General features: G+C 45.2%; 1 protein-coding gene across 1 annotated transcript in view; it reads right to left on the bottom strand.

Annotated features, from left to right (window-relative positions):
• The window catches only part of CDK15 (cyclin dependent kinase 15), a 456073-nt gene that overhangs the window by 266174 nt on the left and 173420 nt on the right, over window positions 1-16479 (bottom strand). Inside the window, exons 5-7 of the mRNA XM_086958557.1 lie at window positions 14601-14695; window positions 13432-13494; window positions 1175-1298 (exon numbers count right to left, since the gene is read on the bottom strand). Of these exons, the coding sequence (XP_086814683.1) occupies window positions 1175-1298; window positions 13432-13494; window positions 14601-14695 (282 nt within the window). The remainder of the gene's footprint in view (window positions 1-1174; window positions 1299-13431; window positions 13495-14600; window positions 14696-16479) is intronic.

The raw sequence follows: 16479 nt of genomic DNA, 5'->3' as shown, positions 1-16479 counted from the left end.
GTTTAGGAACATCTCCACTCCCAGATAGAGGCAGTTAGTTTGAGTTACCAGGCAGTCATCAAAGCCTCCACTAGTATTCACAGTCAACATCTCCACTTTCCATTAGAGTTGGGAAGCTCTTCACAAGTTGTTAGACAGACACTCTAGTTTATTGTAAATTTACATTCATAAGAAAAAGACAAAAAATGTATTTACATTTGTAATTAATTATCTGCAAATTTCCAGAAAAGATGCAGCAATAGATTCGGCAATCAACCCTTTGGTTGGAACAACTCACTCAATAATAACCCAGAAGGTCTCTCAATCAAAAAACAATGAGGACAACAGCCCTGGAGCTCTGGAACATTGATAGCTATGCATGATTATTTTAAATCAGCGTACATCCCAGCTGCAGAGCTGTACGCTATAGAGGAAAAACTTCTTCTCACTTGATGAAGGATGGCCGGCCTGATGCGCTTGTAGCCGCAGAGAAGGTTGTTCGTTAGAATATTGTGGACAAAATATCATCTTACAGAAGCATTCAACACAATGGTAAGTATATAGAGGTTAGTAAGTATAGGTTTACTATTTAACATTCAACCACCTTGAAGAATGCCAAGGCGGCCCGACTAGGGGATGACGTGCCTATGGTGGGGTTGCTGGTCCGGGAGCAGGAGCTGGTGGCGGCAGCGGCTGATGACGCTGACTGCACCAGCCTGCAAAGCGCGCTGGCATTGGGCTGTGGGCACGCTTGGACTTGGAAGTGTTTAAACACCTCCGGGTTACCAAGGAACTGGTTTCTGCCGGACCACCCTGCCCCCCCCTTTAAAAGGTGTTAAGTTTCAACGGGGTATACTGCCTGACCTGGGTCTAAGAGTACGTTAGGTATGGGTCAGTGTTTAACCATTATCAAAAATGCAACAAAACTTACAAAAAAACACAAAATTCAAAAGTTCACCACAATGCTATATCACATTTCATATGTAATAAACAAAAAAATGTTATTATCGTTTCAAAAGAATGAATCAAAAAAAATTCATACGATTCAGTTTTGGAAATGCCAAAATTCATAAGTAACTCTTGAAAAAACCAAATGCACCTAAGATAATATAAGGAGACCTTCCCTCTCTGCACTAGGTGGATCCTGCTTCTGAAACATTCATGGGTATAATCTGTGAGTCTGACAGCGTCTTACCAAAGTCTGCGAGCTTGAGCTCCCCCAAGTAGCTGATGAGCAGGTTCTGGGGTTTGAGGTCCCGGTGCAGAACATGCTGGCGGTGGATGTAGGCCAGGCCTCGCAGCAGCTGGAACATGAAGAGCTGGCAAGGGAAGCAGAGACCATGAACACATCTGCATTGTTAGGTCGTCAGATTAGATGTATTATGCACATGAGCAGCACTGTGCATTAAGGGTACAAACGCATTCTTGGATTATTGCTGAACTCCACCCCCTTCATGGACTTCCTCCTCTCTTGATGCCAGTTTACAAGGCTTGCTACTACTTACGGATGCAATCACAGGACGATATGAACTGGGGAACCTAGTGCACGTTGATGAATATGTCTAAATATCGCTTCCTTCTGAATCAAAACCTGTTCATGATATGTAGACGTGTGTATGTAGCTTCTTATGTCCAACTATCTTTCAATGTGTTTCATGTGAAATGTAGTTGCTGAACTTTGACTTTATATTTCACTTTGCTATGTACCTCTGTAGCGTATATATGTATACCTCAGGCTAAGGATGCATCTTTCTACACATCTCTCTGTCCATTTTACTGTACTGCCTCTCAAGGTGAAATATTTTCGTACTCACTATAGAGAAACTCAAAATAAGCAAGTAAATAAATGAACAAGGCAGGGGTACCTGTTATTTTTGGTGTTAACGTTGTGGGTAGCATTAGTGCTTTTGTCAAGATTTGTGGTCCGTTGAGGTTTAGCCTTGCAGCTATGTTTAGAGCTAGTTTGGGCGTTTTGGATACAGGTTTTGGTTGATGTAAGGGTTTCGTTAGCATCCATGTTACACTTACAGATAAGGTGAAACTTCATGAAGATGGGGACAGTAAAGGGACTTCCACTTTTTTATTCTATTGATGTTCTCTTGACTCTCCTCTTCCTCCCAGGGCATCTTTTACAAGAAGGGCAGAAGCAGTGTTTCCAACATTGAAACTCCTATATGGCAGCTGTGATGTGATTGAAAAGACATTAGAAGCTGCCCATTTTAGGGCAACCTTTCTGGTTCCTATTCAACTGGCGTCCATTCTGTTTAATGGTGCCCTTGCAAAGGAAACTGAGCATCTGTTTCTGGCATGCTGATAGAAGGTGAACAACCTTACAACGCAGGCATTACAACGCAAACCATTACAACGCATTGTGCTGGGGGGCGCTCTAGGATAGGGAATAAGTTTAATTTTCTATCCAACACCTTCCCTAGTGTCCACGGGGACTGGAGTTAGAATAGAAAATTAAACTTTTCACTATCCAGCACCTCTAAGCGCTATGCGTTGTAATGGATTGCGATGTAAAAACCGTGTTGTAAAGGCATGCGTGGTAAAAGCATGCATTGTAATGTCATACATCCCTGATAGAAGCACGAGAGTGTGCCAGAGACATTTTGAATGAAAGTCCTGGAAAGAGGGTACATTTCCAGGACCCATGTTTGCCCAGCGATGGTGAAGAGAAGCGGACATGTCAAATGAGACATGCAAAAAGGAGTTCCAGAAAGAACTGATACATTGAAGGAGTGGGTTAATGGTGAGTCATGGGGTCCGGAAGCCACCACATGGTTTGTTTTCTTTTGAGTGGCTCCTGGCATGCCAGCCGAAGCCGCTTTAGATGAATGAAGTGGAAAACGTTGTTAGTTCTTATAAATACAAAGTAGTGAAGCAGGCCACTGCGTCCATGGTTTAAATCAAGCTTAGCGTTATGTCAAAGACCGCTGCAACCCAAGTCTCTACAACTTTTAGACCGCAAATCTGAAGCTTTGGTTCATTCTGCTGTTGATCAAAGCCAAATACTCAGTTGTTAGAAAGCATTTAAACATGAAGAAAGTACTTTTACCTTATTTATATACTAGTGAACTCTATTCTGCAAAGTCACTCGTTTAAGGATGGACAAGCCGGGGCCATGTTTGAAGGGCCTGCTCGGCAAACCTTTTTGTTCAGAGAAAAAAAAACTCCCAAAGAAGGAGTTTGCTTTACCTGGACAAAACATAACCAACGCATAGGGAGTTTTCTCCCTGTGCGTTGAAGCCATTCTGAATTTTTCCTGCCTATGTTTACATTCCACACATCGTGGGCATAGGAGATCAGTCATGGGCGCCCTGACCGTATTCAGGTGGGACGACAGTCACTTTTAGCTGGCGGCCTCTTGGCAGGTGGGCCACCAAGACAGAGGTTTTACACTGGCGGAGCCAGGAAGCATCACGCTTCCTCTGAATCTAACTAGAGTGAGGGAACCCCATTTGGTGGAGTGGGAGCACCATTGATTTAACGCAGCACTTCCGCTATGCGAACCTCCATATGAAGCTCTCTGTGTTGCAGAATGGCGTGCAGATGTGTTAAACAGATTTCTTCAAAAGTCAACTATCCAATGTCAACCAAAGAGGCAATGCTGATCACATACAGTTCAGATTTTTGGCAAAATTGATAAGCTTTTTACTCCTGTGATCCTTTTATTGTTGTGGTGCAGCCCTCCCTGTGAACAGCTCAAGGGGCGGGCCCCTGCACACTTTAGAAGTGGTTCATGATGTGACGCAACAGAGGGTGGCAGTCTCTAACAGTTGGTACCTGTAATAATGCCCATACCCCAAACGCCTTATTAAAAATAAAGCACCTGCTCTTTCTCGTTGAGGTAAATAATTTGACCCCTCTTGTCTCCACAGAGTCCTTACATTGTTCTTTACAGACCAGTAAGACCATTAAAATGCCTATGACTTCCTGATATAGCAAATTAGATCAAGCTGGCTCAGCGAGTTAATGTTCGCTTCTAACACGCACTATCATTTGCACATGAGCAGTGCTTTAAATGGGCCGCTACTCACTGGTACGGAGTACCTGCACTTTTTAATTTTCGCCCCTTGAGTACCGGAACTCCTCCTAGGACAAGGAGAGTACCGGTACTCATGGGCGCCTTGCCTAGACACAGGTGGTGTCCTTGAATTTTCTCGTGCCTCTCTAGCACTTTTCACACGACCTGCTGTGATTCTGCAATCCTGAGCTGAGATCGCACATGAGCGCCAGAACAGCAGCTCTTGTCATCCGGACACAGCAATCTTGTCATGCTTCTCTGCAACTCTTCCAGCAGCGGTGAGGCAGCAGGGTGTTTTGTTTACCCTTTGATCCTGCACAGTAGGAGTTGAGAGTCCACCATAAAACTAAAGTACGAGGGCGTAGGGCGCATTGTTTAGGGCAGTACAGCTTTTTAGCATGCCATTGTTTTAAATGACTGTAAATGGTAGTTCATCAACAATGTAAATTAGGCATGTTTAATCGAATGTAAATTTTTACCCCTGCCGCCAATTTTATGATTACCTTCAAACAAAAAACACCTTAAAGGCAACACCAATTTTGGGGGTTTGGTCAGGGGCGGCTCTTCCATTAGGGCGGAGGAGCACCGCCCCACTGCTTTCTCACAGTGCGAGAAGCAGAAACATAAAATGGAATTTTAAGTACCATTTTATGTTTCTGCTTGCCTGGTTGGGGACAGGCGAGGGCGGATCGGGGGGAGTGGCTTGCACCATTCTGAGTACCCTGACTGGTCGGCCCTGGGGCATGCACACTCTACATTTTCTCTATGTAGGCTACATACAGCCTACATAGAGAAAATGGCCTCCCTACCTGGTGCCCGGCTGGGCGCTGTCCGCGACTCCACACCAATCACAACGCTGCCATTGCAGCATTGTGATTGGCTTACAGGAGGGGAGGGAGCATGCCTGTTCCTGGTTCTGTTCAGGAAAATGCGGTACCTGGCCCAGGACTCCCACCTGTGTGCTGCTTGCCGTGGGATGATCTGTAGGGATCCGCGAGCACTTCATTCTTAATCCGTTGCTAGTCACGGCTGCCGTCCCGGAAACCTTGCTCCCGCGGCCCCTGAGTACGAATGGATGGCGGGGGGAGAACATGAGAGGCTGAGGAGCTGGTCTTGCCGCGTTTCTCAGTTCAGGTACGCTACCAGCTGCGGTGCTTCGTCACCAGATTCTGTTGCAGGTGCAGTCAAAGCCCCAGGTTTTTTTTGGTACACAATATTGGACCATTTAAAAATAGGTGGCAGTTCACAGCTTGTGAAGTCACACAGACTTTCGCCTCAAGTGACATCTAGAGACATGCATAAGGCAGTCGGACACTGTTTGGCCTTGGATGGAGAGTGAACTGAGCCCAGGGAACACTGCCCAGGGCTGGCCGTTATCATCAGAGGGTGCATCACTAACATCCACCTCGTACTTCTTATCAGGATTGCCACCAAAGCTTTCTTTTCTATTTCCTTCCCCACACGTTGTATAATTGTCTGCATGCTTCTAGTCACGTCAAATTTCTTGAAACAAAAGGCTGTCACCTTGAGGGCACTGGTGTGTGTGTGTGTGTAAATAATGGTCAAAGAAGATATGTTGTGCTGTTCCTCAAGTGAGAGGAGTTTAAAGAGTCAATCTAAGGCTGGAAAACTACTGAGTCTCAAAGAGATCTACAGTTGGAAATCCATTTGTTGGATTTTAATGCCCTCACACACCCTTTCAGGTGTCATGCTTCATCATATGGGCTGCTCCTCATTGGGTCGGCGGTGCAATACCCAAAGGGCTCGCCTCAAAGAGGGGCACTTTAACGGAGATCTTCTATCCAACAGCCATATGGGGAAGTGTGGGTGTGGGGCCAGAAGTGTGTAGATGTGACAGTAAGTTTAAAAGGGGGCTGGGGGTACCTGAAATAGATTATTTTTATTCTGGGGGCCTTGTGCCCTAATTAAAAGCAGTGAAACCTGCACTCATTGGAGTATAATGTCTCCTACTTGTGTGTCAGTTTGTGAAAGATAACGGTCAACATGTTTCTCGTGTTTGTGTCAATTAACTCACGATTCTTCAGGACCAAGAGAACAGAAACTATCTACACTATAAAACTTTGGAAGGTTCATCAAAATCACAGTAGAAAAGTGTCTAATGTGTCAATATACCTGCGATGATCTGGATCTTCCTAATTGTGTCAAGTATCCAGGATTCAACAGTACCCGGTGGTCAACACATCAGGCTTTTGCTCCTATGTATGTTTGGGTTATTCGCCCTGTGTTGTGCTTCATGACCTACCCATGCCACCGAGTCCGGGAGGTGTAAATAATGGAACATCCCCGCTTCTGAACCCCCCACAATTAAATATTGTGTCTCTTAGCCCCAGACACGGCGCGGGACCCGGTCAGGTAACGTTTCTTTTTCTATTCATTTTAACCCCCCACCTTTCCCGCGCGACCCTCCCCCACCCCTCACCCGCAAGTATTGCAAGCCGCAACTGGTATTTAGTGCATTTAAACCGCTTGTTTCGTATAGGAGACCATGCATAATCCAAATGCGACAGGCAACTCCATGGAATGCCTTAAACTTTCAGACAGTTCTAGATTTTAGCTGGTAATGTTTTTGCATGCTGGGCTTGTAGTTCCCCTTTCTCATTATAAGTAAGGGTTTCTAAAAATTCCAGAACGCAAAGTTTTGAAACGGTTTTGAACGTACCCTTGTTAGAAAAATGCTTTATAAAGGATTATTAGGGCCATAACCATTGGACAGATACTTCCGATTTTCTTGCAATGCACTTGGATTTGCTGCATATAAAATTTGGAAAGGTTGAAAACCTAGCCCCGCCACTGGCTCCACCCCTAGTCCTGCCTCACACTCCACCACCAGTCTACCGCTCCTTTTGGTGAGCACCTGCATTTATTATTTTCCATTTAAAGCACTACACGTGGGGACTTTGAATCCAGCAAGGCCAACTCGGCCTTCCATGGTTTACATGTTGAGTGCCTTAAATCGGGCCTAGGTATCAGCTGTTTTGATATTAGTTAAAAATGGCAGAAGTGCACACTGAAGCTCTGTTTAAAAACACAAGTTATATTTATCATTACTTACACAGAGGTAGGGGATAGAGTACTCCTGTAGTAGGAGAACCAGATACAGAGAGACCGGGCATGAATGGGAATAAGCAGATCTCTCACCCAGAGGCACACACAGTGTGACATATGTTGTGTAGGGTGACCAACCGTCCATACATTTCACAGACCGCCCGTTATTTGGGCCTCTTGTACATGAGGAATTCTTCACGGACGCCTTTTGTCTGTAATTTCGGCCATTAGAGCGAGCTGTTGCCCTGCAAGCAGTCTGAGAGTCCTTTAACTCTCATTGCGGGGCCAGCTCACGCACCTGCGGTGATTTTAAGGGCCTGCAGCAGCCGTACCCCAAGTCCGTGCAACCAAATCTCTCCCCTCACAGCATCAGAATGCACCAATCAGCATACAGATTTTTTTATTTAAAGTCTCACTCTCGCTTAACTATATGTTTGGGTAGTGCAGTGGCACATCTCAGATAATGTGCATTTTACCAAACTGGGACAGCAGAAATGGGGAAAATTACATATAATTTTTAAAGGGACCTTTACATGAATATGACATTTTTTCTACCGTTGATTTTGGGACATGAGTGGCAAATCGCTAATTTTAACACACGTTTGGCCTATATCACTGGGGAATACAAAGGAATGGCAGACAATTCGATATCATGCAGGAGGGATGGGCGTTCTCCTCCAATACATTGGTAATAATAAGTGCATTTGAAAGTACACCCGACTGCTTAATAATTGCCTAAACTTGATAGGATTTAACAAGACAATTTTACAGAGTGTTGGAGAGGGCTAGGGGTTCACTTCCGGCTAGAAATAAGGTAAACATGTAATGAATAGTCCAATTTATTGGAGGAAATTTTGTCCTGAATTTTGACCTCCTGTGCTGAATTTTTGTCCTGAATTTTGACCCTTTGTCCTGAATTTTTACACTCACCGTCCTGAATTTGCATCCAGGCCAATTGGTCACCCTAATGTAGAGCTAGAAAACACTTATATAAGTGTATACAGGTATTCATAGAGCGGAAACCCTACAAAAGTCAGGCTTGGTGTTTTTTTTTATTAGCAGTTTCACATAGAGCGAACTCGGCCCGAATGAATTGGAGCGCTTTACATGAGCACCAGTTATATTGCACAAGAACACTTTTTTTTTAAGGCATGGGGATATTAAGTGGTCTGCCCAGAATCACAGGATGTGGAGCCGACGCCGAGACTGGAAGGCTGTTCCCCAGTTGGCAACTCTCCATCCAGGATTACCAAAGTGGCTGCACCTTTTGATTGATCAGTGCCTGAAAGATGTAACTCCCAACAGAGTGGAATGAGTGGTCTGAGTCAGCCTTTTTATTGGTTCAAAGATAAGCTTCCTGCTGTCAAGGTTAAAGGTCTCCAAGAGTAAAACTGTCCTTCCAGGAGCTAGACATACACTTTTATAGCCCTTCCTGGCGCCAAAGTTAATTTAGCCACCCCACCTCCCTCTACTCCAATTGAAAGGTTGTGCTCGTTTGTGCCACTTCTTTTTGTAGCACTCACTGCTCTCTGGTGGCAGCAAAAACAGATGATCATAAATTGTCTATGTAGACAAAATACAAACAATTGATCTTTGGCTGTAATAGCGCCCTGACTACGGGAAGGAACCATAGCAATCTGCAGTAAGGCGCTACAGTCATTAGGCTGGATGGAGTGACATATTCCTCTCACAGGTAGAATGCACCTGAAGAGTGGGCAGCAAATTAACTAACACACTGACGCACGACCCCTGTGCCCTACGTGGCAATCCTTTCTATGGCTTAAAAAATACCTAGAACTACACAACAGCGTGCACTGACAAGGTTTACACCCTGTTTTTTTGTAACAATATGGATGATACGAACACTTTATTCTATTTATGAGTCACTTTAAAAAAACACAATTGAAAGGTATGGGGAAGAATGACCCCAGGGTACTCGCGCGTCCTTAAAATAAGCTCGCTGGACCATTTGCTGGTGAATGGAACAAAATGTTTTTCACTGAACAGGCTCTGCTCACTAAGAACCTACATTTGGCCTGGTGACAACTGTGAAAATGATATGGAGACATTTACAAGTCACTCCGACAGGAATCATATTACATTTATCTCATATCTTATCGCATTTTATCTGAACATTAACTCTTTATCACCAGGACATAAACCTAAATAGGTGTTAAATACCCAGGGCCTCATTTATGAGGTGTTGGATGTTGAATCTTGCTGCGCTGACACGCGTCAAAACAAAAGGGCAGGACCGCGCCGTATCTATGAGATATGGTGCATTCCTGTCCTTTTCCCCTGCGCGAAGCACAATGTGCTGCCTAGCGCCAACACAGGCACCCATGCACCAGACGCTCAACATCCATAGGGCTGAAAGGGCTTGGCCCCCAACCGCCCCCCCACCCCCTGTCGTGTGTCTCAGACTGGGCTGTTGCATCTCGAGCTGCTGTGGGCCCCGCTGGGTCGTGTCTGGAGTCTTATCTCCGGCACACCCAAGTTTTTCACAGGTCTTTAAAGGCCATTTGCATATTTACATGCGTTTGGAAACTGGTTACCGAGGCTTAGTTTTTTCTGGTTCCATTGCCCCTGGGCCCCCACTCTGCCTCTTCCTTACATCTGTATTTTACATTTACTGTTGTAGTGTGAAAATGCATTTCACGAAAAGGAATATAAAGTAGGGTTGCCGAAAGAAAAATACCAGCCATGTGTTGTTTAAAGAGCCTGCAAAGACCTCAACTTGAGAGTAAATAGGGTTATACACAAACAAGTATGTATTCATTTGTAATGTGACTTTTCTGTCTTTGTTTCCTTAAATTATTAGTCATGGATCATTCAGGCAGCTCTAGAACACAATTAAAAATGCTTTCTATTTATATTTGCTGTTCCAAGTATGCACAGATAAGTGCCAATGTGCTTTAGGTGACTGCCTAATTTTTGTACCGTCTGGGACATCAATATAATGAGCTGGCAACCCTAATCACAAGACTGGAAGTTTGTTGCAGGGTGAGTAACATATTTATTTCCTCCACTCTCGATCCCTGAACAGGGCTGGACTGGGAATGCAAACTGACCTTGGCAATGAGTTGGGCCAGCCGTGGGGGAGGTGGGTGTGTGTGGAAAACACTGCTGCTGTTTTTGGTACAGGGGACCGATATTGCCCCTTGTACCAAAAACTGCCCCCACCAGTCCAAAACTGGCCGCCACCCTTTTGGTCCACCGCAACAATGCCCGGTACCCGCTACGGCCAGTCCGGCCCTGTCTCTGAATAAGGCCATAATAGCAATAGTATAACTTACATCTGAAACCGTCGCTAGCCCTCAATAACATGCTGAGTTACTTCAAGTGTCTGGGAATGCACCCTGCATTCAGACAACTCATTCCTCATTCTTGCCCTTCACTTTCACACTCACCCTACACTCACAGCGATCCCAATATACTCACATTGATCATAATGCACTCATGCCATTCAAGTTGCATTGACTCCCTTGTCAACAAACAGCTAACAACCTATTTGGAATGCCACAAGTTGTTGGACCCTTCTCAGACATGCTTTAGGACTGACTACAGCACTGAAACATATCTGGTTGAGGCAGTCGACAATATAAGGCTTGCCCAGAACCTGAGACAGTCAGTCATACTTGTCCTGTTAGACCTGTCGGCTGCCTTAGATACCATCTCCCACAGTATATTAGAACAACGATTGTGGGAGATGGGTATCAGAGGAAGAGCCCTATGCTGGCTCAGAAGCTACTTAAAAGGCCAACTATTGTGCAGCTGGGCACCTTAGTTTCTCGTGCCGGGTGGTACACAAGGGAGTCCCCCAGGGATCAACACTTAGTCTGATGCTTTTCAACCTTTATGTGGCACCCCTGTCCAAGGTGATCAGATCATATGGGTTTGACGAGTTGTCATATGCTGATGACACCCAGCTATTAATCACCCTTGGTCCCAACCCAACTGATACCAGAATTAGATTCAAAAACTGTACAGCTCATATTAACCTCTGGATGCAAGCTAACCATCTGCAGCTCAATGCCAGTAAGACCGAGATCCTCCTATTTAGCGAAGCTCATGAACTCTCGTCAAATGACTGGCAGCCCCAAAGTCTTGGCCCTTATCTGTCTCCTAAATCCATGGTACGCAACCTTGGAGTAAAAATCAGCAACAAACTATCTATGAAAGACCAGGGAAATCAAATAATGAGCATCTGTTATGTCTTAATGAGGAGCCTACGCAAGATATTCTAATGTATTCCTTTAGAGTCAAGAAAAATGCTTGTCCAAGGCTTAATCATCAGTCGCCTTGACTATGGAAATGCTCTGATTGCCTCAATTAACGAGGTGCTTGTCACCAGACTCCAAGTCTTGCAGAACACAGCTGCTAGGCTAGGACAAAACCTTCCACCTCAGTCCCCGTCGGCACCCAGTCTGAAAACTCTCCACTGGCTCCCAATTGAGAAACGGATCAGTTTCAAGATCAGTTGTCTGGTACACAAGACCGTGTATGGTAATGGGCCGAGCTACCTGGCCAAAAAACTAAACTGGTATGTCCTCCACAGGAACCTTAGTTCTGGATCTAAACATCTTCTCACTACACTCAGGGTATGCACAGCCAGGCACGGTGGCCGATCATTTTCCCATCTACCCCCCTGCTTTTGGAACAAACTCCCTTTGCAGCTTCACACAATTTCGTATCATGAACAGTTCCAAAAAAAGCTTAAAACCTGGCTATTCTGACTGCCCACTCTCTCCCTTTCTCAGCTGTTCTATCTTCGCCTACACCAGCATTCGCTACAGCGCTTTGAGACCCCTCTGGGTGATATGTGCGCTCAATAAAACCCTATGATTATGACAATGACCACACTGCACTTATGCCACTTGCTATGAACTCACACCGTTCTCATTCCACCTACCCTGCGGTCACATGAGCACACCACTCACTCTGCATTCACAGTGATCAGTCTGCACTCACAATGCACTTGCTCTGTTCACCCTGTCCCTCACCCTGCAGCACACGAGCACACTACCCACCATGCACTCATGGGACACTTCGCTCACCTGTCTCCCTCACTGCTCACTCTGCAATATCACTCAAACAAGCCCATCACTAACCATACGTTCATTCGTCCCACTCTGCACTTACATCCCCACCCAAATTCATATGGTCACCTCACTCCCCCTTCAGTCACTCCTCTCACCCTACTCTCACACTGTTGCATCACTCACCGTGCACTCACATGGGCACTCCTGTCACCCACGTAGCGCAGAGGGTTAATGTGCCTGCTACAAAGAACGTGTACCATGCAGATCACAAAACTGAGCGCAAGTAAACTATGAGTAGCCCTAAAAAAAATGAAATGTTTGTCAGAAAGGGGCTGAAAGAGCGTTGAGGTCCATTGTTGGTGAGTGGTAGTAAGGGAATTCATGGAGGAGGAGGAAATGAGGGAGTGGCCCCAAAAAACTGTTGCATTGTGCGTGGCCAGTGCTAGCGCCAGCCCTGTCTTGGAGTCTTAGCCCCCCTGAAGTTCGGGTCTAGTTGCGACCCTGCTGTGCACCCTGGTGTAAGGGTTCCTGCCTTGCGGGGCTTATTGATTTTGTGCGGGAAGTGACACCTTCCTGCACAAAATCAATCATCTCAGGCAATTTCCTCTTTTCATGTGTTCTGTAGAATACCGCACACATAGAAAAATGAAAAACCGAGGAGAAATTAAAACATTTCTTTTCGTTGCATTCCCTAACACCACCCATGGGGTGGTATTAAATTCTGACACATTCCCAGGTTTCGATTTTTCGTAACTCTGGGAATGCTTCAAATTTCATGGGTGTTGCGTGGGAAGACCCCCGCAACATCCATGTAACACCCCTTTCATACAGTGTTCTGTGTGAAAGAGGCACGCACTTGAAGGCCATGAAAAGCCACGTAAAGTGGCGTTACATGGCCTTCTAAATATTCCAAGGCACATTGCACCACCAGAACGTCAAAAAAGTGACGTTCCGGCGGCGTAAAAATGCTCATTAATGAGGCCCACAATCCTGCTGGACCACAGGGTCCATCGGAAACAATATATAGCTCACTTCTGAAGCCATGAATTGCCCACATTTAGACTATGTTCCATACTAAGTTCAAGGCATGGAAGGTTGGTTGGGGCAGGGCTCGTGATCTGAGGCTACGTGGTCATTCCCAGACCATTCCCTTGGCCACTGGGTGCATAAATCAGGCATTAATTGGCTGTACATGGTATACGCTATACGTAGAGTGGCACATGTGAGTTGGGTTGGACCAATACTTTTGGGAGCCTATCACCGATGGTGGTGTGTACCGGCAGTTACAGTACTGGTGCTTTGTCTTGTGGTACTCACCCTGACGTTGTTAGGATGGAGTCCTCCCGGGTGCTGTGACATGTACTGTGCCAAGTCTGTTTGCTGGGGACAGAAACACAAAGTCAACAGAACTGCTGAGAAAGCCTCTATGCCCAACACAGAAAACAACACCACATGACCACCCTCTCGGTGAAACCCTACTTTTGTTCTACCGCACAATGGTGTCCCCGGCCTTCTGCAAGTGCTTTTCCATGTGTTCCTAAATAATGTTTAAACTTAATTGCAAACAAAAGCAAATAAAGTTCAACTATTGTCCAACCGCCCTCCTTTCTAAACAAAGGGAGAGTGTAGCCTGGTCTTCTTCAAGCTCCAGTCATCAGTATAGTGGATAGATTATTCCTCATTGGCTCATTATATCCTTGATGGTTTGATTTTGGATAATTGATCTCCTGTTAGACTTCCTTGTTCTCTATCTTTCAACATGCATCTGAGTACCCCTCAGCACTGTTGATCATTTGGTCACTTGCATTTGCAGTACAAGATGCAATATCATGTCTACCTAGGAATGAGTTGTCAAGGGCTCCGTTCTCAACCAACTGTTTGCAGCCGCAACACCCTACAGTGCACTTGAGATCTTAGAACCCAGCCTGGATACACCAACCCACACAACAATGGAATCCATTGAATGTCCATTGTGTCTAAGCCAAGGGCTCTCTTTTGGCCTATAAAATCCCCTTCAGTCCTCTAAGCAACATTATCACATTGTGGCTGATGGTGCGCTTGACTATAATGTAACGAAAGCATGATGGAAAAGTATCTGCAGGTGATATAATCATATCTTGGTATGGAGAATGACACTTAGCTTGTCTTACATATGAATACAATGTTGCGTGTAGTTCTGGCGACTGTCTTCCAATGTGTGAGCATAAGGTTTTCAAACAAGTAGTCAACAGTATTTTAAATTGGGTTAACATCTGTAACTTAGCAGGGCTTAAATTCAGAGCCTGTTAGGAAATTAGGACTTCCCTAGAGGCCAGTGCCACTGAAGACAAAGCAGAAATGGAGCAGAGTTAGTTGTAAGAGGCGGCATGTCTTTGAACAAGAAGAGGATCAGCCATCTTCCTCCACCCTTTCCAGATGTACACAGAGTGGACTCCAGATCCCATCTCCAGGATCTGGAGGAGGTAGGTCATTGTCATGCCACTCACCACATACTCAAAGACGAAGGTCAGGGATTCGCAGGTCTGGATGATGTCGTGCAAGAGCACCACATTGGCGTGTTTTAGGCCTTTTAGGAGGGAACCTAAAAAACAAAACCTTCCATAAGTTATCTAGTATGTGTGCCTTGTTTCCAAATGTTGTGAAAAGCTGCATTTTAATTTAACATTTCTGTGCGTCTTTGTTTCTTTAGATCTTTTACACCCTGGTGCGCGGCAAAAGGTTGTTTAAAAGATTATAAGTATCTTAAATGTCTCTGACAGGGTTGCTTCAAGGGTCGTACAGTCTAATACTTTCTCTTAAAAAGGTACACTGTGAGCATATATTGATTTATTACAACACTGAGCTCTGTAAAGCCATCTGTAGTTACTGGACTTTGATAAAACCTGTCATCAAATGTACCCTATGGAGCCTGGTACATGGTGCATAGATGTTCAGAAACATAGCCTTTACCATTGTAGCTTGTGGTACGTTCCTTTTCCGGGCTGCAGCAAAAGCCTCAATGGTAGAGGCTAAGTTTCCGACCACCGTCCCGGCGGTCACATCATAATATCAGGAGTGGAACCGCCGAATACTTGTTGGGTGCTTCCACTCCCGATACTATGTCGGTCAGACACTCGTCCAACCGGCATCGCAATAAGGCCCTATGTTATTTATTTTTTTAAATACCTGCGTGGTTAAGTACTGCATGGTAAAAGTACAAATTCTTATCTGTGTGGTAGGTACCAGCGTGGTAAAGACTGGTTGGTAACTGTTCTGGGTTTTAAAAGCTGCGTAATAAATGCTGTTTCCCCTCTTGCTTTCACCCTAGCACCCATAATTATTTGGGACACTGTAGTTTATTTTATGCCCTTTTATATGTTTAGCAGGTACTTTCACCTCCTTTTTGGTTTGCTCCTTCTCCCCCCCTCCCACGCCTTATACTCAAGGCCACTGGAAGTATACGACTGTACGGTCACAAACATTTTTTCACATACTTATAGACTTGCTGCATGTGCCACATAATCCACCTTCTGCTGCATATTCTGCAAATATTAACAACAACAACCATTTCTAGCTCAAATGGTTCAAAAGTTACTAAAATGCAGCAACATGTGTTTCTGCACAGTGGAAGGCCCTTTGCAAAGGTTGACTGGGCACCTTTGTGTTGCTTATTGCTATATTTGCGCGTTAAACAGGTACCAATGACCAGACAGTGTTATCAATTGTCAAAATGACAAAATAATGAAGTAATACTATCACAAAATGTGCTGCATCACAGCGCATTATTTATCTCATCTCGCAGCATAATTTACTCAACCCTGCTGCCTAATTTGGCCCTCTCCTATTGCATAATTCCAGTAGCCCTGCATAACTTTAGGTCTTGCTGAGACAGAGCATGTACTGTCGCTTGCAAGGTATTTTGCTTACATTCCTTGGCTTCATCGTCACTCTGATTTCTTTGCTTTTCTCATGTCAATGAGGGCCTGCTTCACTTCCTCTTCTTGCGTTTGTCCTTACGCTGGAGCATAGCCCAGATACTGCTTCTTTTGCCTAGTGTCTTTCCAATGATCTCTGCTTTCAGAGGTACTCTATTTACTTTTAACTTGTACCCCCTTCTTGCCTCCCCTCCTGCATTGTAGCTTGCCTCCTTATCTCCCGCCTGCATTGTTGCTTGTCAGATCCCCGTCCTCCTGGTTGTGTTTGCCCTGTCAACCCCCCCCCCCCCAAACTCCTCCGCATCCTCTTTCGTTGCTTGCCCCCTCCCATCTCGTCAGGTTATAAAGCACCCAAGATTCACACCGATGCGTTCCGAGATGCTACAAAAATGCAAGCCTGGCTGAAGACGGCTGTAATGCCAGAAACTGGTCCTAGGAAGCTTGTTTCCGG

This window comes from Lissotriton vulgaris, chromosome 2_1, assembly GCF_964263255.1.
Source record: "Lissotriton vulgaris chromosome 2_1, aLisVul1.2, whole genome shotgun sequence".
Classification (NCBI taxonomy): Eukaryota; Metazoa; Chordata; class Amphibia; order Caudata; family Salamandridae; genus Lissotriton; species Lissotriton vulgaris.
Note: the sequence above shows the minus strand (reverse complement) of the source record. Positions and strands in the feature narration are given on the sequence as shown.